A 23,383-nucleotide genomic window follows, 5' to 3' on the forward strand; every position below is an offset into this window, starting at 1 on the left:
GCTTTCCAGCTGCTTTGTTTTTTTCTTTCAGTTCCTCCTCCAAGTTTTGTTCTTCAGCCAGGAGGGCGGCTCGTCGGGGTTTTTCGGCTGGTTTTTTTTTTTCTCTCTCCGTGGCTACTCAGAGGTTTGTTTTCTTCTGCAGCCAGGAGGGCAGGGAGGCCCCGGCAGGCGCGCTGTGTGCACGCGTCGGAGGAGGGGCGCTCCTCGGCGGCTTCTCATGCGGTTCTTGGGGGCTTTTCAGCTGCTTTTTTTTTCTTTCAGTTGCTCCTCCAAGTTTTCTTTTGTTCTTCTTTGTTTTCTTCTGCAGCCAGGAGGGCAGGGAGGCTCCGGAAGGCCGCTGGGCCGCCGGGCGTCAGGCCGCCGGGCAGGGGGCCCCCGGCAGCCGCGCTCTGCGCGGCTGCCGGGGGCTCCCTCCGGGAGCCGGCTGACACGGCGAGAGGCGCTTCGCGCCTCTCACCACATCAGGCCAGGAGCAACTGCGAGCCGCGCTGCGCGCAGCTCGCAGTTGCTGGGCCTGGGAATCGGAGGGACCAATTGGCAGGCGCTTCGCGCCTGCCAATTGGTCCCTCCGATTGTCTGTCCTGAGGAAGGGTCCAACCCGGACCCTTCCTCATCACGGACAAATCCCACCTCAAGTGCCCTTAACGAATTATTTAGTCCGTGGCGCCCGTGGTGCCACGGGCGGTTTAAAGATAGTAATAATAATAGCCCACTCTTTCAAACGCTCAGGGTGGGTAACATCAATAAAATCATCATAGACTTTAAAAACTTTAAAATAATCTACATACACAATTAGCCCCTCTAAAATATGCAGGCGGGAGTCCTCTAGAAGGGAGCCAATTTTCTAATTTCTCTTCCTCCTAGTGGTGAGGCCAGCTGTTGAGTAGATGTTGTTATGGGCTTCGACCATAAGCTTGGGAAAAAGTTCTGTCTTACAGACCTTATGGAACTGATTTAGGCCCTATGGGACTCTGATCTCTCTTGGGCTCTCATTGGCCCTGGCCTTGGTCAAGGCTAATTTTACCTCTCTCAGGTTGGAGACCATTAGCAGACCCTGATCTAAGGATTGTAGTACTTATGGAGGATTGTAGGGGGAAAAGCAGTCCCACAGGTACACTGATCCCAGACTGTTTAGGGCTTTAAAGGTTAATACCAGTACCTTAAACCTGATTCGATTTCCAGTCTGGAGCCAATTCAGCTGAGTAAACACTGGTGTTATGTGTGCTTTCCACTGAGTCCCTGTCAGGACTTGTGCAGCTGCATTTGAACCAGTTGGAGTTTCCAGAGCAGACTCAAGGGCAGCACTGTGTAGAGTGAGTAGTAGAAGTCTAGTCTAGAGGTGACCTTCTCATGGGTCACTCCAGCTAGGTCAGGCTCTGAGAGATAGGGTGCCAACTATCTCACCTGGCGTTGGTAGAAAAATGCCACGCAGGCTGTGTTTGTGATTTTGGCCTCAATCAACAAGGAGTGTTCCAAAATCATTCCCAAGCTCTTGACCGTAGGTGCTGGTGTTAATTGCACCCCTTAAAGAGCTGAGAGCTGTAGCACCCCGCTCTCTGCCTGTCGGCCCAGCCAAAGGACCTCATCTTGATTGGATTGATCATCAGCCGATTCCGCCTGAGCCAATCCACCATGGCCTCCAGACACTTGGCCAGATTGTCAGAGGGTGTTGATGGATGGTTATCCTTTAAGAGAAAAAAATGGGTGTCATCCACATTCTGATGACACCCCAGCCCAAACCTCTGGATCAGCTGGCTGAGGGAACAGCATCGGAGAAAGAATTGCTACCTTTGGGACCTTTGGGAATTGCTACCTTTGGAAAGAATTGCTACATTGGGACACACTTTCCATAATAGCAACCCTCTCTCCCTGATGCTGGAGAAGAAACTTCAGCCACTTCAAAGCTGTGTCCCTAATTCCTATCTTGGCTAGGTGGGTTAATAGTGGGTTAATAGTTGGTGGTTGAGCATGTTGAACGCCACTGGCAGGTCTAATAATAGCAGCAGCACCAACCCGTCTAGATCCAGCTTCCTCCGGAGATAATGAGCCGGGCAACTAGAGCTTTCTCCACTCTATGGCCAGGTTGGCTTGTGCCCCAATTCATGCTCATCCCTACTTGCAAAACCAGCATTCAAATATCAGCTGTGCTTATAAATTACCCCTATATTGGATTTGGAGTGAACAAAGCACCTTTTTCAAAAGATTCAAGGCAGTGAAAATTTTTTTGATGTATTACCCACACCTATTTTGAATGGTACATGAAATAAGAATGCTAAAGCATTTCGAGTACAACATTATATACCAAATAGGGGCCAAGACTGTTACATTCAGGAATACAATGGGCTCTAGATTGGAGGTGGTGGTGGAAGAACTCTGGACGACCTCTCCCTCCCCCCAGGACCTGGAAAGGCTGCAGACACCTGTTAGGGAACTCATTGTCAGGGGCAGCTCTTACACAGCAAGGACCTGCAGCCTCTGAGCCTCAGGGAAGTGGAAGGAGGAGGAGAAGAAGAAGAGTTGGTTCTTACATGCCGCTTTTCTTTACCCGAAGAAGTCTCAGAATGGCTTTTCCTTTCCCCTCCCGACAACAGATACCCTGTGAGGTGGGTGAGGCTGAGAGAGCCCTGATATTACTGCTCAGTCAGAACAGTTATCAGTGCCATAGCAAGCCCAAGGTCACCCAGCTGGCTGCATGTGGGGGAGTGCAGAATCGAACCCGGCTTGCCAGATTGGAAGGCGGGGGGGGGGTCCCAGTTGGAAGGAGTCCAAATCCATAAATGGAGTCTTTTTGTAAATAGCAGTGAGGGGTATCATGGTTCTGACTGGGATCCTAGGAGGAGCAGAATTGATTTGTTCCCCTGCCATTTAATTCATTTTAGACCAGCGGTTCTCAACCTGGGTGTCCCAACCCTCAAAGGGGTCTATCCACCCTTTCAGGGAGGTCAGTGAGGCTGCTACTGTTGCCATTGCTGTGGCAGTGGCCTTGGAGATCCAAAGGGGAAGGGGTTGAGAACCACTGGCAGCGGCAACCCAGAGGAGGTCGTAGGGTTAAACGCATGCTGGCGATCATGGAAGGCCGAGGTTGCAGCGAAGGGGAGGGGTGCCGGCACCACGCCAGTGGTTCTCAACCCTACGCCTGCATGCTGTCACCGCCCCTACACACAGCAACGCTGGCTGCCTCAGCCTTCTATGTTGGTAGCAGTCATTACAAGGATGACAGTTTGAGAGAAAAATTGAGATGAAATGGGAGATGGGTGGGAAGACTGACATTTCCAAAGTTTGAATGTGCCCCATACAAGTTTTCTCCTTACTGTGTTCATTTCCACTGACAGGAACTGTTTCCACATTTCATGATCCATATAAGCCATGAAGTTTTGTGTCCTCAATCAGCAAGGTTTTTGGGGACAATGTGCAAATAAGTTTTTTTTTTTGGGGGGGGGGGACTGTCAGATTGCAGGATGCTCTTTTAAGCTCAATTTTCCTTGCCTTGAAGTGACTGAAACAAGAGGAGGATGGTGGTTTATTCATTATTGGTAATCACCAGGTCCTGTACTGGGATGAGAATACAACATTAATTAGCTAAGGGGGGAAATGGCTTTTTTCAATTCACAGCTGATCTATCATTAGAAATTGATTGTTGATTTCACAGTTTCATTGGGAGAGCAGCACAGAAAAATAATCCAGAACTGCATCCTACTGTAATAAGCAGATTTTTTTTAATGTTGAATGTTTCCCAGGAGAAACAGAGGGAAACAAGGAATGGAAGTACGTATTACAAGACTGTTTTCTTCCTTTTTTTTCAACCTACATGGCAGAAAAGTTCCCATTCAGGTCTGCAAGGAGCTGGGGGATCCTTTCCAGCCACTTATAGAGTTAACAGCCAGATTTGAATGGGGAGAGGGGACTCCCCCCCAGCAGAAGCTTTGCTGCCTCCCTTCATTGTAACACAATGAACATTTTTTAAAGCAGAAATCAGGAAGTGGGAGGGGAAGGCAAAATGAGATATGAAGACATATCACGTGAGACATGACAAAAAAAGGATTTGTAGTGTGAGTTTAAAAAGCTGAGCTAACATCCACAGAAAATTTTAAATAGTTGTACATTGAGGATTCTGAAAATGTGCAGTATGGGAAAGTATGATCCAATCTTCATCTTGGAAAGGCAAATTTATGTGGGGAAATATTGCCTTTCCTCACATCATTAAAAACACAGATGTGGAGGAAAACAGTGCTCTAAAAATGTTCTGTGTTATAGAGTGGCTACTAGATTCCTTCCCTTTTTCCCATTGCTTAAGCAATTTGTGCAGTATGGGCCTTCTCACTCCCATTCCCATTCCCACTCACTATTGAAAATAGGTTTCCATGATATGGATTATGTTTTGCAGAACTCTGTCTTATCATGTGCATAAACTTTGACTAAAATAGTTTAAATAGTGGAATAGATTAATACTCTTTAACTTTAAAGTTGCCCTTAAACTTTCAGCTTTCAAATATTTTCGTACAATTCTGTGATTTTCAAATTTGTACCTCTGTCTTTTCAGGTCAGGATCGCAGCGAAGCCACTTTAATAAAAAGGTTTAAAGGAGACGGTGTTCGATACAAAGCAAAACTGATTGGGATAGACGAGGTTTCCGCAGCACGTGGTGACAAATTATGCCAAGATTCCATGATGAAATTAAAGGTCCTGTGAAATTTTAAAATTTAAATGATATTGGATCCAAAGAGAAGGCGTTTCAAACTTTTAAAATTATTATTTTAATGGCATTGAATAAGATTGCTGTATACTAGGGCTGAATCAAGACCTTCCGTGGAAGACCTACAAAAACTTACTTTGGGGGAGGGGCAGTTTGCTAGAGACACAGCTGTAACTGGCTCCTGCTTCAGAGCCATTTATTTTAATTGCATGTCCTCTTTCATGTAAGAATGATATTGTCATATAGCCAATCAGATTTGGTTATACAATTACATCAGTGAGAGCTAATTAAGTTAATTTAGCATGTGAGCAATGTCTATTCCCAATTTTTACTTTCATTCTAAATAAGTTTAATTTTTCCCCAATAATATCATCAAAGCCAAATCTGATTGGCTAGGATAAAGGGTAATTTGAAGGGAGTGGGGAGATTTTTGTAAAGGAGAACAAAACATTAAAAAATACCCACTGCGTTTTGCTCATACTCACTCAGTATCTTAGATATAACCAGTATAATATGGAGGTACTGGATATATAGGGTAGGAAAGGGATATGTACAAATCACTTTTGTGTTCCTCTCACTCACTGCAGTTTAATGGTGGACACATCCTTTCACAATGCCCATTTGGAACCAAAGATGCTCAGTTCTTTCAGCATTACACTGAATTACACCTATAGCTTTTATGATCCTGTCATTGTGAGGATTCGTGCAGCCTATGCAACCTGCCTGCATTCTCTCTATAAAAGATTTGACTATGAGAGTACAGAAATACATCCTTTGTTTGAAAACAGGGTTGCAAATTTCTTTTACTAGCCCTCATCCTGTCTTTGATGCCAGTATTTTGAGTAAATAAGAGATGGAAGAAGAATCTATTTTTCAAGGCCAGGCTCTTAATAACTTTAGAAAATATGTGCCATTAGATACAGCCATAAGGTTTATCTCCATGTAGTTTTTTTTCTCTTACAATCCTTGATTCTATCTGCCAACAAGTGGTTTGGGAGACTGTGGGATGTTAACAAAGATAGGTTGACTAGTTTGTCTCTTTCCCAGAGGGTCTCAATTTCCAAATATCCTCCAAGATGTTTGATTCTTGTTAACATAACTGAGAGACTTGCTTGTGTGATGTTATGATGCGACTAGAACCACAAGAAACCAGTGGTGTCATAAATTGAAATAGGTGTTGTTCATCGTGCTATGTAGGTTATGAGAATATTATTTATTTTCCTTTTAATATTCAAGTCCTTATGTTGAAGCACACTACCTGTGGCATATTGATTTTGGCAATATGGGCTAGTAGACTGATTGTGGGACATAAAACATGAAATGGTAAACACTCTTCCTTCCAACTGTAAAAGTCACTATCTGAGTACTGGTTCTTTATCCTAAGTATGGGTCTTCTCATAAGACTGTAGTACAGACTAATCAATATATGCAAAACAGTTTGTGAATTATTAAGTGATAGTTGCACATCATTAGATGTAAATAATATGATCTCTGGCAATGCATCTCCAAAAAGCTGTCCACCCCTCAAAAGAAAACAAGCAAGCATATTAACACTGTCAAGACAGGATGTTCAGTTCACTTTTGTTCAACATCTGTATTCCATGCAGTTTTAGATTTCTGAATAAAAGTCACAGAAAAGGCACATATTGACTCTGACTCAAAGATTTTTGCACTTTTGGTTGATGTCTAGCTTGAAATTGTAAGAAAATATAAAAATAGCAGTATAGACTGATTATCATTTGATTGCAGTACATTTACACACTGTTAAAACCAACACAATAGATGCTGAGATATTAATTCTCCATGTGTTGTTTGAACTATGAAAATGCCTGAGAAAATGTGTTATTTCATGAGTGTTTAACACAGTGGTTCTCAACCCGGGGGTTGCGACCACCTGAGGGGTCGTTTCGCCGATCCCGGCGGTGGTAACATGGCACTGGCTTCCTCTACACCTCCTCGGAGCTCATTGAGGTGGCGTGGATGAGGCCACCACCACCCAAGCTGCTGCTGCCACCTCTCCTGTAAAGCTGGCCTCCTGGGCGCCATCTCGGTAACTCTGAGGCAGTGCAGAGTAGGTCAACGCCATGCTGCTGCTGCTGCTCTGGCCACCTCTGTGCATGCAGGTAAGCGCACATGCCACCACCCCCACTCCTGCTGTAGGAGTCGTAGGGCAGTGGTGGTTGAGAACCACTGGTATAGATCTCTCCAAAACAAGTTTGCCACCAGTCCAAGTTTTACCCAAGCAGTAAGTTGATTAGATCTCTGTTTGGTATTGAGACCAATTTTTATTTAAATCATTCAGAGCTTTCAATCATACTGGTTCACTTGGGTGTCTTGGTCAGTATCTAAAGGTGTCTCTTCACCAGCACTGATTTTCCCTTCATATCTGAAGAAAGCTCATCTGTAACCACTATGCCACAATTCCCAAAGGTCAGTCCTCTCCCACACTCAATGAACATTCCACACCACAGGTTCTTGACACCCATATCTCCACACCCATACCTTCATTTGCCACCACACACCCCCTCACAACACACATATTCAACCTCATGCCCTTACAGGCTGGACAACCCCTCCCCTTCCCCTCCCCACTACCTAGCTCTAGCCCCTTTTGTATTCCTGGATACAATAGGCTTTGCCCCTAGCAGAATAATAAGTTTCATGGACTGATCTCCTTTCTGAGAGAGTAAAAAAGAAAATTTAGTGAGAAGAACATCCAGCTTTAAAATAATGCATGAATGACTTGATGAGTGATGTGTGAAACAATGAAAACATGCAGAACCTCCTTCTTTAGGGAAGTAAATTGGGAGAGAAGCTCTCTATTAAGCATGTGATTGGGACTCATAAATATTATATGGTAAGCCCTTTGCTGAAAAAAAACATTGCTGGATACTCGGGACCCAGTCAATTACTGCCCCGTTTTGCATCTTGTGTTTCTGGGGAAGGTAAATGAAAGGGCTGTCACAGACCAGCTTTCAGTATACTTGGATGAGGCTTCAGTTCTTGATCCTTCCCAGTCTGGCTTCCATCCTGTCCCTGGGGTGGAAACAGCATTGGTCACCCTGATGGATGATCTCCATTGCCAGTTGGATTGAGGCAGATCGGTGCTGCTGGTATTGCTCAATCTGTCAGCAGAGTTTGATTTAGTAGGTCATGAGCTGCTTGCTCACCGTATTTCTGGATCTGGAATTTGAGGAACAGCCTTACAGTGACTGGTCTCTTTTTCTCCAGAGCCACAGACAGAGGGTCACAGTGGGGGAGAATCAGTCAGGGGCTTTTCAGATTTCCTTTGGTGTTCCACAGGGTACAATTCTCTCTCCCACTCTGTTCAACATCTTTATGTGCCCTCTTGCTCAGCTGGTCTGGACCGGTGGGCAGGGTTGTCATCAATTTGTTGCTGATACTCAGCTCTACCTTCGGATAAATGGATGACCCAACTCCCCCCTCCCCCCCCCCCGGGACATTTGCCAGACATTTGGAAGTAGTGACAGTTTGGCTCAACCAGAGTTATCCGAAACTCAACCCTTCCAAGATGGAAGTCCTGTGATTATGCAGAAAAGGCCCAGACCAGGAAGCAAGCACACTTACCCAACCTGTATGATGTACAGCTTCATGTTGCATGGTCTGCTAAGAACCTAGATGTGATCCTTTGATGCTTCCTTTTGTATGGATGCACAGATCACTAGGGTAGCCCAGTTGGCCAGGCAAGGCTACTAGCACCCTATCTGGCTCCAGAGCACCCGGCCACAGTGATCCATGTGACAGTCACCTCCAGATTGCACTTCTGTAACTCACTCTGTGTGGACCTACCCGTGTCGCTGACCTGGAAACTGTAACTGGTGCAAAATGCGACTGCTAGGGTTCTTACCAGAATGCCTTGGAGAACCCACATCTAGTCAATGCTGAGGCAGCTGCATTGGTTACCAGTCGAATTCCGGATCCAGTTCAAGATATTATTTGATCTTTAAAGCTTTATGCAGCCTGGGTCCAGTGTATCTGAGGGACCACCTGTCTGCCTATGCCTCCTGGAGAACTCTCTGCTCTTCAGACACCAGTAGGTTGGTTCTCCCTAGCCTGAAAGAACCATTTTGGTCTTAATCTCCACCTGATGGAATGAGCTCCCAGAATAACTGATGGCCTGATGCAACTGACACAGTTCCGCAGGGCCTGCAAGACAGAGCTCTTCCACAGGTGTTTGGTTGAGACCAGGATGGTGACATATTCCATATAGAGCCCCTCCTTGAAACCTTGACACCATATGCTGCTAGAAGACCGCAGCTGGAACTGCCTGTGATTTATGTTATTGTGGGGTTAATTTATGGTGTTTTAATATTGGGTTTTATTGTATTTTAAAACGTTGTAAGCCACCATGAGCTGGTGACCCTGAGAGTGGTGGCACAGAAATCTTCTAAATAAATATCATAATATTAATCAAGTCCAGAAGTACAAACTTTTTGGTGAGACCCAAAGGGTCCATATTTAAGAGCTTTATGTGGCCCAGTGAATCCAATATCAGGCCAGAATATGGAATTTAATTTGTGTTATATTTGTTTACACAGTGTTTGTTTTTAAGCGGTATTTTTTGTAAGTAGATTTTAAATCCCACTTGGAGACTAAATAAAAATTAAAATGCATTAATAAATATATGTACACCTACATCTGGTTGTATTATTTCCTTGTACAGTCTTAAGAGCCACACATTCAAACACTGGCACTTAAAATTGATTCATCTCCATGTATACACTTTATATATATTTTATGAGCTTTTCTTCCAACATTATTTTAAAGCCACAATAGAAGAAGAAGAAGAGTTGGTAATTATATGCTGCTTTTCTGTACCCGAAGGAGTCTCAAAATGGCTTACAATCGCCTTCCCTTACCTCCCCCCACAACAGACACCATGTGAGGTTAGTGAGGCTGAGAGAGCCCTGATATTACTGCCTGGTCAGAGCAGCTTTATTAGTGCTGTGGTGAGCCCAAGGTCACCCAGCTGGTTGCATGTGGGGGAGCACGGAATCAAACGCAGCTCGCTAGATTAGAAATCCGCGCTCCTAACCACTATGCCAAGCTAGCTCTCAGTACAAGAAAACATGTAAATGAAATACCTCCCCCATTCTTGCCATTCTTCATATCCCTTCTCAGATATTAAAAACCTTATTTTAAAAGAGGACACATTGGCACTGTCAGTGTTGAGACTTCAGGAGATACGGGCAAGGCTCAATAGGACCTCCTCTCTGCCTACTGAATTATCTTTGTCACTGGTGTGACTCTCTACACCCTAAAGGTAGGAACAGGATAAGGCCAAATTGGTAACTTGGCAGCCAAATGGGTAACTTTCGTATCTCTTACGGAAACTGGACTGCAAACATTACAATGAGTTTGCTGAGAAACTGGAATATTTCTAATAATTAAATTACAGACAATTGGTGTTAAAGGCTCCACAGTAAATATCTAGTACAAAGTAGATGCTTTGGGATACTTGGGCATTAACTACTCACAGTAAAAGAGGATATGCCTTTTTTTCAATTTAATAACAGTATGTTCCCTTTTCAGCATTTTCTTTACAAACTTCAGGTCATGCAAAAACTGTTCTTACAGTATACTATTTCATATTTAAATTGGGAAGTCATATGTTCTCTCAACACCCCACACAGAGAAAACTATCATGTCAACAAGAAGATTAAACTAGAGATATCCTCTCTAACATTTATTTTCTTATATATGTAGATGTCTGTAGGTGAGGTAGGCAAACAAATTCTGCTTGTGGATTGACTGCCAAGAAAATTAGGATTAAGTTGATCATGCACAAAAGCCCTAAAGATGCAACATGAAAATTCTTTTTTTTCATTCTGTGTTTTCAGGAGTATGACACTAAAGTAAAACAGGCATTCTTAGTCAAGCATACTCGTAATTGTCCGCTGCATCATTGTAGTGGATTTTGATTGCTTCAGAACTCAATGTTTTCAACTGAATTTGTAGTTGGATTGCCTTTGTAAAAAGTAAAATTAAAACTGGCCTTCATATGGAAACCAATGTTATAGAGTGGTATGCTGACTGCAGCCCACATCAGAATCAATGTAAAGCTGAAAATCCTCAATTCTTTTATACACATAATTCTTCTTGTAAATGTGTATCAATAGTGAATAGAAACAAAAAATGAATTATTTTGAATCTGAACCATTTCTCCCAACAGGGAATCGTGGCTGCAGCTCGTTCAAAAGGGGAACACAAGCAGAAAATATTTCTAACCATATCTTTTGGAGGAATCAAAATCTTTGATGAGAAGACAGGAGTAAGTAAGATGATAACATGACACAGCAAAATTAGATCTCATGGTGATTGTATCCTTAAAGAAATACAAATAAGTCATACAAATAATATACTACATGAACTGCTACTGCAGATCAAAGAAAAAGGCACCAATTGACCATGGTGTAGGATTACAGCTTTTTGGTTTAATAAAGGATTTTGATACTATTTGATAATGCTTATACAATCGAAAACAGATTATGTACCAAATGTAGTTGCCTATCTGTTGCCTGGAGCATGTCAACATGATTATGTAATACTTGCTGTAAAATACTTTGGACCATTTCTACATCAAAGGACATACTTTCTTTTAGCCTCACTTTGGATTTCCTCTTTGGATGCTGTGAATCGACTTTAGCATTTCTGTATTTGGGCTTTCCTTCTCTTATTTCCGGGGCTGAAATACGCAACATGCTTTCCACATGGAGGCAGCCTCCCATCATGCTTTGCTCCCTTCCCCTTTTCAAAAAAATGTGTTTTTTGCAGAATGGTGCCTGCTTGCACCTTAGTTTTCATTGCACCCCTTAATCCCACCATTCTGTGCTTTTGATCGCTTCTCCCCTTAGCCCCAAAGTGTCCTGAATGTAAATTGTTTTAAAACCCCATGTTATAATGTTGTAACATAGCAATGAGGAAAAGGGCGTGTCTAAATGACTCAAAATGATTGCATGCTTTTCTGCATTTGACAACCTCAAATTAGACCCTGCTTGAAAAGATAAAATCTGGTTTTCTGGGGGTTCCGTTGCTGTGGGGCCAATGAGGGGGCAATTTGGGACTGTGCCTGAAGAAGGAAATTTTAGTGTAGAAATAGACAAAAAAGTCAACTCTTTAAAAATGCAAATCCAAATGATATCACTAGTGTGGAAACAGTCTTTGGCTCAGTTCAAAGTTGTGCTTCTTTCCTTTAAAAGTCAGGCATCATATACGACCCACATACTTCTCTCCCAGGGAGATTTTTCTCTTGAGAAATTTATATGCAGGTCAAGAAGCAACAGTGAGAACTGAACATGGAATCACTGATTGGTTCAGAATTGAGAAAGGAGCTCGGCAAGGCTGTATACTGTCACCTTGCCTATTAAACTTGTATGCGGAGCACATCATGAGAAAGGCGGGATTAGAGGAGTCACAAATTGGGATCAAGATTGCAGGGAGAAATATCAACAACCTCAGATATACAGATGATACCACTCTAATGGCAGAAAGTGAAGAGGAACTAAAGAGCCTGTTGATGCGGGTGAAGGAGGAGAGTGCAAAAGTTGGCTTGAAACTCAACATCAAGAAAACAAAGATCATGGCATCCGGCCCTCTCAATTCCTGGCAAATAGATGGGGAAGAAATGGAGATAGTGACAGATTTCATTTTGCTGGGCTCCAAGATCACTGCAGATGGGGACTGCAGCAAAGAAATTTTGCTGCACCTAACAACAACAACGTGATTCCTCCTTCCTGACCAATGTTTAATTGCTGTTTTTATCAGTTTAGACTTGTTTCAAAACTGTTTTAATGATGTGTGTTTGGAGGGGAATTGATTTTAATGGTTAAAATGGTATTTTATATATATATATATATAGTATTGTTAGCTTTCTTGGTGGCCATTGTAAGGCCAGCTCTTATTGTGCCCCTCATAAGGATGTGAATGGGCCTGCAATCTGATTGCGATCCTTTGTGAATGGAGATGAGGATGACTTGCTTTTAGGGGAGCAAGGAGAGATTGCAGATCAAGCTACTAGCTCCCTACCTGGCCTCGGAACACCTAGCCACAGTGAACCATGCGACAGTCACCTCTATACTGGACTTCTGTAACTCGCTCTACGCAGGCCTGCCTTTAGCCTCCCTCCATCAGTCGGGGGCTGTTATTTATTATTTGTTATTTGTTATTTGTTATATTTATATACTGCCCTCCCCGGGGGCTCAGGGCGGTTTACATAATAACATAAGAACAATACATGGAACAGTCTATAAAACATTTGAATAACTGTGCAATAATAACTGATAATTGTAAACATATAACATTATAATTGTATAACCAATAAACAATACAACGTTGCAACATACAAACAAGTCCAGAGTGTATAGGTGGTATTCTGAGGGGGGGCGGGGAGCAGGGGTCCTTTGGGCGCTGTTGGTTATATATATCTGGTCTCAACCGAATGCCTGGCGGAAGAGCTCCTTCTTGCAGGCCCTACGGAACTGTTTAAGCTCCGTCAGGGCCCTGATCTTCTCCAGGAGCTCGTTCCACCAGGTGGGGGCCAGAACAGAGAATGCTCTGGCCCTGGTTGAGACCAGGCAGACTTCTTTAGGGCCAGGGACCATTAGCTGGTTGGTAGCAGTGGAGCGCAGGGCTCTTTTGGGGGGCGTAGGCAGGGAGGCGATCCCTCAGGCACACTGGGCCCTGACTGTGTATGGCCTTGAAGGTAGTTACCAGAACCTTTAGTCTGATCCGGAATTCAACTGACAACCATTGCAGTTGATGGAGAATGGGTCGGATGTGGGACCTCCACAGTGTTGCATCCTGGCCGCTGCATTTTGAACCAGCTGTAGCTTCCGGGTCAAGACTAAGGGCAGGCCTGCGTAGAGCGAGTTACAAAAGTTCAGTCTAGAGGTGACCGTCACATGGATCACTGTGGCTAGGTGTTCCGGGGCCAGGTAGGGCGCTAGTAGCTTGGCTTGGTGGAGGTGGTAGAATGCCAGCCGTGCTACCTTTGTGATCTGGGCTTCCATTGTGAGGGAAGTGTCCAGAATCACACCTAGGTTCCTGGCGGAGTGAGCTGTAGAGAGCTGCACACCATCCAGGGCAGGCAGGCGCACTTCCTCACATGGGCCCTTCCTACCCAGCCACAGGACCTCCGTCTTTGAAGGATTGAGCTTCAGACAACTCTGCTTGAGCCATCTCGTGACTGCTTCTAGGCAGCTGGCTAATGCTTCTGGGGGAGAGTCAGGGCGGCCATCCATCAGGAGGAGGAGCTGGGTGTCATGTGCATATTGATGGCAACTCAGTCCAAACTTCCATACCAGTTGTGCAAGAGGGCGCATAAAGATGTTGAATAGGATAGGAGAGAGGACCGCTCCCTGTGGGACTCCACAAGTAAGTTGTCGGCGGTCTCATGTTCTTTCTCCTATTGCTACCCTCTGTCCACGATCCCGGAGGAAGGAGATCAGCCATTGAAGGGCTGTCCCTCGTATTCCGGCATCGATGAGGCGGTGAGCTAGTAGCTCATGATCGAATGTGTCGAACACTGCTGAGAGGTCTAGTAATATCAGCAGTGCCGACCCGTCTCAGTCCAACTGGTGACAGAGGTCGTCCATCAGGGCAACTAGCACTGTTTCTACCCCATGACCTGGCCGGAAACCTGACTGGGATGGGTCTAGGACTGAAGCTTCTTCCAGCTATTCCGTCAGTTGGTTTGCGACTGCCCTGAAGAGGCTCCTTCACAGCTGGCCTGAAGGGAGGTGGAGGAAACACACTCTCCAGCCTCCTGCCAGGTCTGCTAGGCTGCACGAGGGCTTCCCAGCCTAAAGGAGAAAGGAGGCCACACACCCCAAGGCAACTTACTGTGTCCCTGTCAGCAGCCAGGGGAAAACTGGCTGTGAGCTTGCCAGATTGCCCCTGGCCGGGCTATGTCGCCTCCCTATTGGTCCAAAGATTGGACTCGCCCTGCCCACTCTCTTTCCACATTAGCTTTCTATATTTTACAGTGAAGCTATTCCAGATGGGCGGGTAGTCCAAGCAAGCATTATAAATGACAATTGATTTTTTAAAGGAAAGCTGCTGTGGCTCTGCTTTCTTTGACGTTGGGCATCTAGAATGTTTGGTCCCTAAAACTTATTGTGTGGTAACTCACAATGGATACTCAAGGATAATGAACAGGCATCTTGAAACATTACCTAAATCAACTTGGAACATGTTTAGTAGGGATGTCAGCCTCCAGGTAATGACTGGAGATTTTCTGCTGTTACAACCAATCCCCAGGCAACAGACACAGAGAGTACAGCAGCTTTGGAAGGTGGACTCTGTGGCACTATACCCCACTGCAGTTCCTCCCTTCCCTAAACTCCGCTCTCCTCAGGCTCTCCCCCCCAAATCTCTAGGCACTGCTAAGCTGAGATACAGCTCATATTATTCAGTCCTGATGCAAAAGTCCTGATGCAAAACACTTGGGAGAAACCATTTGTAATTTGGGTTTAAGATGTAATCAGTACACAGACAATACCCAGTTTTATAGCTCTCTGTCCAGATATCTAAAGGATGCAGTCAAGGTCTTGAATCACTACCTTTACTCTGCTCTGGTTCAGCCTCACTTGAAGTACTGTGTTCAGTTTTGGGCATCACAGTTGAAGAGGGATGTAGACAAAATGGGGTGTGTCCAGAGGAGGGCAACAAAAATGGTGAGGGGTTTGGAGACCAAGACATATGAAGAAAGATTGTGGGAGCTTGGTCTGTTTAGCCTGGAGAGGAGACGACTGAGAGGGGATCTGATAACCATCTTCAAGTATTTAAAAGGCTGCCATATAGAGGGTGGAGCAGAGTTGTTCTCTCTTGCCCTGGAGGGAGGGCCAGAACCAATGGGATGAAATTAATTCAAAAGAAATTCTGTCTAAACATCTGGAAGAAGTTCCTGACAGTTAGAGAGGTTTCTCAGTGGATCAGGCTTCCTTGGGAAGTGGTAGGTTCTCCATTTTTGGAAATTTTTAAACAGAGGCTGGATAGCCATCTGACAGAGAGGCTAATTCTATGAAGGTTCTAGGGGGTGGCAGGTTAGAGTGAATGATCAATAGGGTTGTAAGTGTTCTGCAAAGTGCAGGGGGTTGGACTAGATGACGCAGGAGGTACCAACTCTATTATTCTGTGATTCTATACCTAGCTCCTATGATTAAATGGCTCAGAGTTTACAAACTGAAATTGAGTTAGTGCTGGCTGGGAATTCTGAGGCTTTAAAGCAGTGGTCCCCAACCTTTCTTTCACCAGGGACTGGTCAACGCTTGACAATTTTACTGAGGCCCTGGGGGGAGCGGTAGTATTTTGCCGAGGGACATCACCACCACCTGACCCCCTTCTCCACTTGCTTTCCCGCTGGTACCCCTGACTTCCCGCCACCCGCTGGGGGTGCTGCTAGCAGCAGCTATGCAGTGCCACACTGAGGAGGTGCCCCAGCCATGGCAGCTGGTGTACAAATGCCCCGTTCCGATCCGCATCACTGCAAAACCAAATGGGGTATTTTGTGTTCTTGCAGGTATGCTGTAGATGGGGGGGGGGCATGCCTCAAATACCCTTGTACATGGGTGTGCCCCAGCTGGGCTTCTGATGGCTGCAGCAGCAAGACAGAGAATGTGGAAAAATCTGCGTTCCCTTGCCATGGGCCATCAGAGGCCTAATGTGGGCCAGAGTTGGGAGGGGGCCTGGATGGTACCATCATTATACATAAGCAGGGATTATCCCCACTGACATGCAGGTGCCGGCCCACCTTTCCTGGCCCATGCATAATTGGTCATGGTGAGGTCTCATTCTCCAGTTATGTTAAGAGGCCATACCAATTGCAAGATCTGCATGATAAAAAATAGCTGGCAACACACTGAATGGCAGCAATTTCTCCTACCATTGTAACTGTGTCCTATTATATACTGCCGAATATATAGCATTGATTTCTATTAAAATGACCACCACGGCTACTCCCAATGATCACAGATCAGAGTTAATTATTACTCAGTATGTTAGTTATTTCTCCCAAATGTCCATTGCCGATTTTTCTTACTGCTTGTTCACATGCATGTGACCTTATTTCAGAGACAAATGTTGACTTCTGTATGTTTTGTGTCTCATTGACTAATATTGGATTTTAATTTATCACAATAAAAAGTCAATTTGCCAAAAGTCAAACCTTCAAATTCTCTGAAAATTGGTATAGGCAGTACTGACATTAGAAAGATGGATTTAGAGGAATTGCTCTATAATTAAAGGTGAAAAGACAAACATATTTGGGATACTATCAGAAATCTTTTGTGACTTTTTTCCTCTGTCTTTTGGTAGAACGTTGTGTTCCAAATATAATATTAATAGATGTAATATAAATGTTAATAATCTTAAATTTTTATTCATGTTTATTCTTGTGATACAAAAAAGTATTTAAAAGGCTGCCATATAGAGGATGGAGCAGAGTTGCTCTCTCTTGCCCTGGAGGGATGGACCAGAACCAATGGGATGAAATTAATGCAAAATATATTCCGTTTAGAAGTTCCTGACAGTTAGAGCGGTTTCTCAGTGGAACAGGCTTCCTCGGGAGGTGGTGGGTTCTCCATCTTTGGAATTTTTTAAACAGAGGCTGGATAGCCATCTGACGGAGAGGCTGATTCTGTGAAGAGTCAAGGGAGTGGCAGGTTACAGTGGATGTGCGATAGGGTTGTGAGTGTCTTACATAGTGCAGTGGGTTGGGCTAGATGGCCTAGGAGGTTCCTTCCAACTCTTATATTCTGTGATTCTATGAAGGGCATTGCACTCAACTAATACAAGCTGGCTGGTGATCCCTGGCCTCTGAGACATATGTTTGACCTCAACCAGGCCCAGGGCCTTTTCAGTTTTGGCTTCTGCTTGGTGGAATGAGCTGTGGGCTCAACAAGATCTTGTTGGTTTTCAAAGGGCCTGCAAGGCAGAGCTCTTCTGCCAAGCACTCGGCTGGGGACAATGAACAGGAAATGTCATCAATTGGCCCCCTCCTGCAAAATCCCTCTCCAAGAGTGCTGGATACATCTGAAGGCAATGACCCACATATACTGGCATCAAAATGGATCTGAATGATATTGTTTTCATTTTTTTACTTATTTACCATTTTAGATGTATTTATTATGAAATGTTGTTAACCACCCTGAGCCAGCTTACAGTCATATAAATTCAAATCTAAATAAATAAATGTCCATCAAACTCAATGTACTTAGAACGGTATAATTATTTGTATTATTGTACTATACATTCAGTGCACATAGAGTCTACACATAAAAAATCACATAATATGGAATGGATATCAGAGGAGGAACTAGATGAATGATGAGGTAAGACTCACTCTCTTCTTCTTCCAGTTCCCAACATCTGTAGTGTTAGATATCCAATCAGTAATTGTGCTCCATCCTAGACTCCTCGTGATTTGGTGTCCACTGAAAGGAATAATGAAGAAGAAGAGCTTGTTTTTATATCCCACATTTCTCTACCTTAAGGAGTCTCAAAGTGGCTTCCAGTTGCCTTTGCTTCCTCTGTGCACAATAGTCACCTTGTTCGTTAGGTAGGGCCGAGAGAGATCTGAGAGAACCGTGAGTGGCCCAGGGTCACCCAGCAGGCTTCATGTGGAAGAGTGGGAAATCAAACTTGATTCTCCAGATTAGAGGCTGTCGCTCTTACCCTCTATGCCATGCAGATTCCTGCACTCTTGGAGGAGTCTGTAGCACATGAATCTGTCAAAATGATGAGCATTTTATTACTTTTGTATGAAAGCACACTGCAATTCAAATTGTGGCAAATCACCCTTGTGGAAACAGCTGCTAACTGAAGACATTACTGGCAAATGCATCTTGCATCAAATAAGGCCCACACAAATCAGATTTTCAGTGATTCTGCCTATATTATAAGGAAAAATACATAGAATCAGCCTGGAGGGGACAATGCCCCTAGAAATGACATTGAGCAAAACTCTGGGATGAAAGTCTTCTTGTTTTGGAGACAGTATAATGACCACCAGTTTTCTTTGTTTAAAGGATTCATTAAGGATTCATTTATCTTTTGGTGATTTAATATAATGTCCAAAAGCTAGAAGATTTTTAATATGTATTTTGTAATATTTTTGTAATAGTATACTTTGTGATAATATTTTTCCTCACTGAGTGAAAGAATATCATTGCAGTTGGCATGACAGGTCAACAGCATTAGAATGAGGAATCATAGAATCATAGAGTTGGAAGGGGCCATACAGGCCATCTAGTCCAACCCCCTGCTCAACGCAGGATCAGCCCAAAGCATCCTAAAACATCCAAGAAAAGTGTGTATCCAACCTTTGCTTGAAGACTGCCAGTGAGGGGGAGCTCACCACCTCCTTAGGCAGCCTATTCCACTGCGGAACTACTCTGACTGTAAAAAATTTTTTCCTGATATCTAGCCTATATCGTTGTACTTGTCCTTTCCTCTGCAGCCAACGGAAACAGCATCCTACCCTCCTCCAAGTGAAAACCTTTAAAATACTTAAAGAGTCCCCTCTCAACCTCCTTTTCATGTCCCCTCTCAACCTCCTTTTCTCCAGGCTGAACATTCCCGTCCCTCAACCTATCTTCGTAGGGCTTGGTCCCTTGGCCCCAGATCATCTTCGTCGCTCTCCTCTGTACCCTTTCAATTTTATCTACGTCCTTCTTGAAGTGAGGCCTCCAGAATTGCACACAATATTCCATGTGTGGTCTGACCAGTGCCATATACAATGGGACTATGACATCTTGTGATTTTGATGTGATGCCCCTGTTGATACAGCCTAAAATGGCATTCAACTTTTTTATCGCTGCATCACACTGCCTGCTCATGTTTAGTTTACAATCCACAAGTACCCCAAGGACTCGTTCACACACAGTGTTACCTAGAAGTGTATCCACCATCCAGTAGGCATGCTTTTCATTTTTCTGATCCAGATGCAGAACTTTACACTTATCTTTATTAAATTGCATCTTGTTCTCATTTGCCCATTTTTCCATCGTGTTCAGATCTTGTTGAACTCTGTCTCTATCTCCCGGAGTATTTGCCAGTCCTCCCAATTTGGTGTCATCTGTAAACTTGATGAGTAGTCCCTCCACCCCTTCATCTAGATAATTAATAAATATGTTAAAAAGTACTGGGCCGAGCTCTGAGGTACCCCGCTACTCGCCTCCCTCTAGTCTGCTGAAACACCATTGACAACAACTCTTTGAGTGTGGTTCTCTAACCAATTCCCTATCCACCTAACTATCTGAAAAACCAGATTGCAGTCCTTCAATTTATCCATCAGAACATCATGGGGAACCTTATCAAAAGCTTTACTAAAATCCAAGTAAACAACATCAACCGAATTTCCACGATCCAGCAAACCTGTTACTTGGTCAAAAAAGGAAACCAGGTTGGTCTGACAGGACCTGTTGGAGACAAATCCATGCTGACTTCCTTGGATCACCAAATTGTCCTCCAGATGTTTGGAGATCACTCCCTTTAATATCTGCTCCATTATCTTCCCCCCAACAGAGGTCAGACTCACTGATCAGTCGTTTCCCGGGTCATCCTTCCTCCCTTTTTTGAAGATCGGAATAACGTTTGCTCTCTTCCAGTCCTCCGGGACATCTCCAGTCCTTAAAGAGGTCCCGAAGATGATGGACAAGGGTTCTGCAAGTTCTCCGGAAAGTTCTTTGAGCACTCTCGGATGCATTTCATCCAGCCCAGGGGATTTGAACTCATCCAGTGCAGCTAAATGCCTCTCAACAACCTCTCTGTCCATTTCAACCTGCCATCCAGACACTATCCCTTGGCTACTGCCATCTCTAGATGTGCCTTTGACCTATGGGAAAAAACAGATGTAAAATAGGCACTGAGCCTTTCTGCTTTCTCTGCATCCTCCGTTAGAGTTTGTCCATCTGCACCCAACAGTGGGCCTATTGCCTCCTTTACTTTACGTTTGCTCCTCACATCACTGAAAAATCTTTTCTTGTTAAAATGGCCAATCTTAGCTCACTCTCAGCATTGGCCTTTCTGATGATTGATCTACAGTGCCTAGTAACCTGTAGGTACTCTTCTTTAGAGCTCTGTCCTTCCTTCCATTTCCTGAACATTTTCCTTTTCTTTCTTAGTTCCTCTTGAAGTTCTCTGTTCATCCAAATAGGCTTCTTAGAGCTCCTGCACTGTTTTGGTCTTTCTGGGATAGTCATGGATTGAGCATGCAATAGCTCTTGTTTGAGTAGCGCCCACCCTTCACATACTCCCTTCCCTTCCAGCAATCTCGTCCATGGTATGACACTCATCATGTCTCTGAGTTTATTAAAGTTTGCCCTACAAAAATCCAACATCCGCGTCTCTCCTTGCCCCCCCATCTCAAAAGGAATTCTATGAGGACATAGTCACTTCCTCCTAGGGTCCCCACCTCCTTCACCTCATCCACCAACTCTTGCCTGTTGGTCAGTATTAAGTCCAGAATGGCTGAACCTCTTGTGGCTTCATCTACCATTTGATAAATGAAATTGTCAGCCAGACAGGTCAGAAAGTTGCATGACTGAGGACGCTTCGCAGAGTTAGGACGCTTTGCAGAGGAAGAAATGTCTGTAATCTGTATTTTCATGGTTATCAAACTAATTCCACACAAGGAAAATGTTTGCAGACTGCCTTGGCATGTTGGCAGCATATATAGCCCCCTCCATGTGATGTCACCAACATACTGAGGCTCTCCAGTAGCTGGGTTGTGATTCAGCCATTTTAAATCATGATTTCAGGGATCCAGGAACTGGATTTACCACCCTAAATTGCACAAAACACCAGTGAGCAATCAGGGATAAAACCGTATTGAGGGGGAAATGTGTGATCGTCTTTGCAGCTTGGTCCCACCCTGGCTCTCACTCTCGCCCTCCGCTCTTCATTTCTTACTCCAATTAATTTTTCTTTAATGGTGTGACCCATGTTGCAGTGAGACCACAGATCTACATTACCCAAGGTGAAATAAAATCTTCTTTAAAGTGTCCACGGTCGTCTTGGGATCAGGCAGGCAAAACACAGCCCCGTTATTGTTTTCTAGAGGTGGGAAATGAGTTGGGAAAGAGGGGGCGGCTGGTGATTAAGCAACTTTCTCCTGATCATTCAGCCATATGTGTGCTTTGTTTTTAAGCCTATAATTAGCACAAAATGTACGTTTGGACTTCAGTTACCTATCCAGCATTCTTACAACTTGGGCAGGCAAAAACAGTCCCATTTGCATCTGCTGGAGGTGAGAAATGAGCTGGGAAAGGTGGGGGGGGGTGTTCTGGCTGCCTTCTGCCAATCATACAGGGGTCTGAGCAGCTTGTTTTAAAGCCAACCATTAGCACAAAATGTCTTCTTGGGCTCCAGGGACAATGTACATCATCTCATAAATCCACCCAGACAGAAATAAGTGCAAAAAAAGAGAAGTACAAATTCCAAAATGGGGAAGGCAATGCTGTATTGTTTTGGTGTTTCTCCATAGCATTGGGGCAGTGTTGGTTTTATTAAAGATGCAGCTCTGTTGTGGCATTACCGCATAGCAATGCCTTTAAAAAAAAATAATAATAATTTCAGGGATGGGGGGAGAAAATGTAAGTCCACTAGAGAACTGCTGTGTTGTGATTGGTGGCTTGCTATGACTGACAAGCCAAGGAGCAGAGGGAAAAGTTCAGCTTGTTTTCCTTTGCAGCCTTGTCAGGAGACAAAAAGCCTTGACAGTGCAGAGGGAAAATGCAGGATGGGGTCTCCCTGTGAGGAGTGCTGCAAACACAAGGTTTACCATCTCCCGTTTGCCTGCAAGAAGCCACTCGCGGTTTACGCCTCCATGTGGAAATGGCCTAAAAGTATTGCTGATGGTATCTTGTTTAGATTATTTTTAAGGGAACTTTCTTCTTGTATGTTTGATGTATAATATAGTAAAATGCCTCCAGAAAAGAGGATTCACCAAGAAGAAAATATTCTCAAACAAAAAGTAGGTTGATGAATCAGGTAAAATCGGGCAGAATTTTACAATATGCACAATTTCTCCAATTTAACTGCATAGTCAAGAGATGCTAAGGCCCAAACTTCATTTTGAGATATTGTATCCTAACTCGTATTTTATCATTTTCAACCAAATCCTGCTGGCCCTATCTATGAAACTGTGGGCTGAACAACTGGGTGCTATGTATATTATGCTTTCTACCATTAACTCAGGGTGAGCTTTTTGTTCTCAGAGAATGAGGTAGTTGATTAGAATTTGCTTTTAGATTAAACAAAATTCATAGGACTATAACAGCATGATATTATCTACACAATCATAACATCATGCTGGGAATTGTAATAACTGCATAATAATATATGGCCCATCTTAAATTTAATAAGGACTTTAGAATTCTCCCCATGGCCAGACGCTGTTCAGAACAGACTTCAATTTTATTTGCAAAGTACCTTTCTATGATTATATATTATTATATTTGCTTTAAGAAAACCCACAGAAATTCATAGTAATTGAAGACCTGCTTGCCATTCTTAACAGTGCTATCCTAAGCACAGTTATATCCTTCTATATACATTAAAGTCAGAGGGCTTTGAAGTCTGTAACTCTCCTCAGGATTTCACTGTAGGTTCCATTGAGCAAATAGACACTCTAATGTATTTAAGCACATAGAATGTATAGTTTGACAGAAC

At 43.8% G+C, this 23,383-nt stretch overlaps 1 protein-coding gene across 21 annotated transcripts in view; it reads left to right on the forward strand.

The window, feature by feature from the left end:
* DAB1 (DAB adaptor protein 1) overlaps positions 1–23,383 on the forward strand; it is an 825,935-nt gene that overhangs the window by 722,378 nt on the left and 80,174 nt on the right. For all 21 annotated transcript variants that reach the window (XM_077333584.1, XM_077333572.1, XM_077333571.1 and 18 more), the window contains 2 exons: positions 4,541–4,680; positions 10,887–10,985. In XM_077333584.1, coding sequence (XP_077189699.1) covers positions 4,666–4,680; positions 10,887–10,985 — 114 coding nt within the window. In that variant the 5' untranslated portion in view covers positions 4,541–4,665. The remainder of the gene's footprint in view (positions 1–4,540; positions 4,681–10,886; positions 10,986–23,383) is intronic.

The sequence above is a fragment of the Paroedura picta genome, chromosome 4 (genome assembly GCF_049243985.1).
Source record: "Paroedura picta isolate Pp20150507F chromosome 4, Ppicta_v3.0, whole genome shotgun sequence".
NCBI classification, from domain to species: domain Eukaryota; kingdom Metazoa; phylum Chordata; class Lepidosauria; order Squamata; family Gekkonidae; genus Paroedura; species Paroedura picta.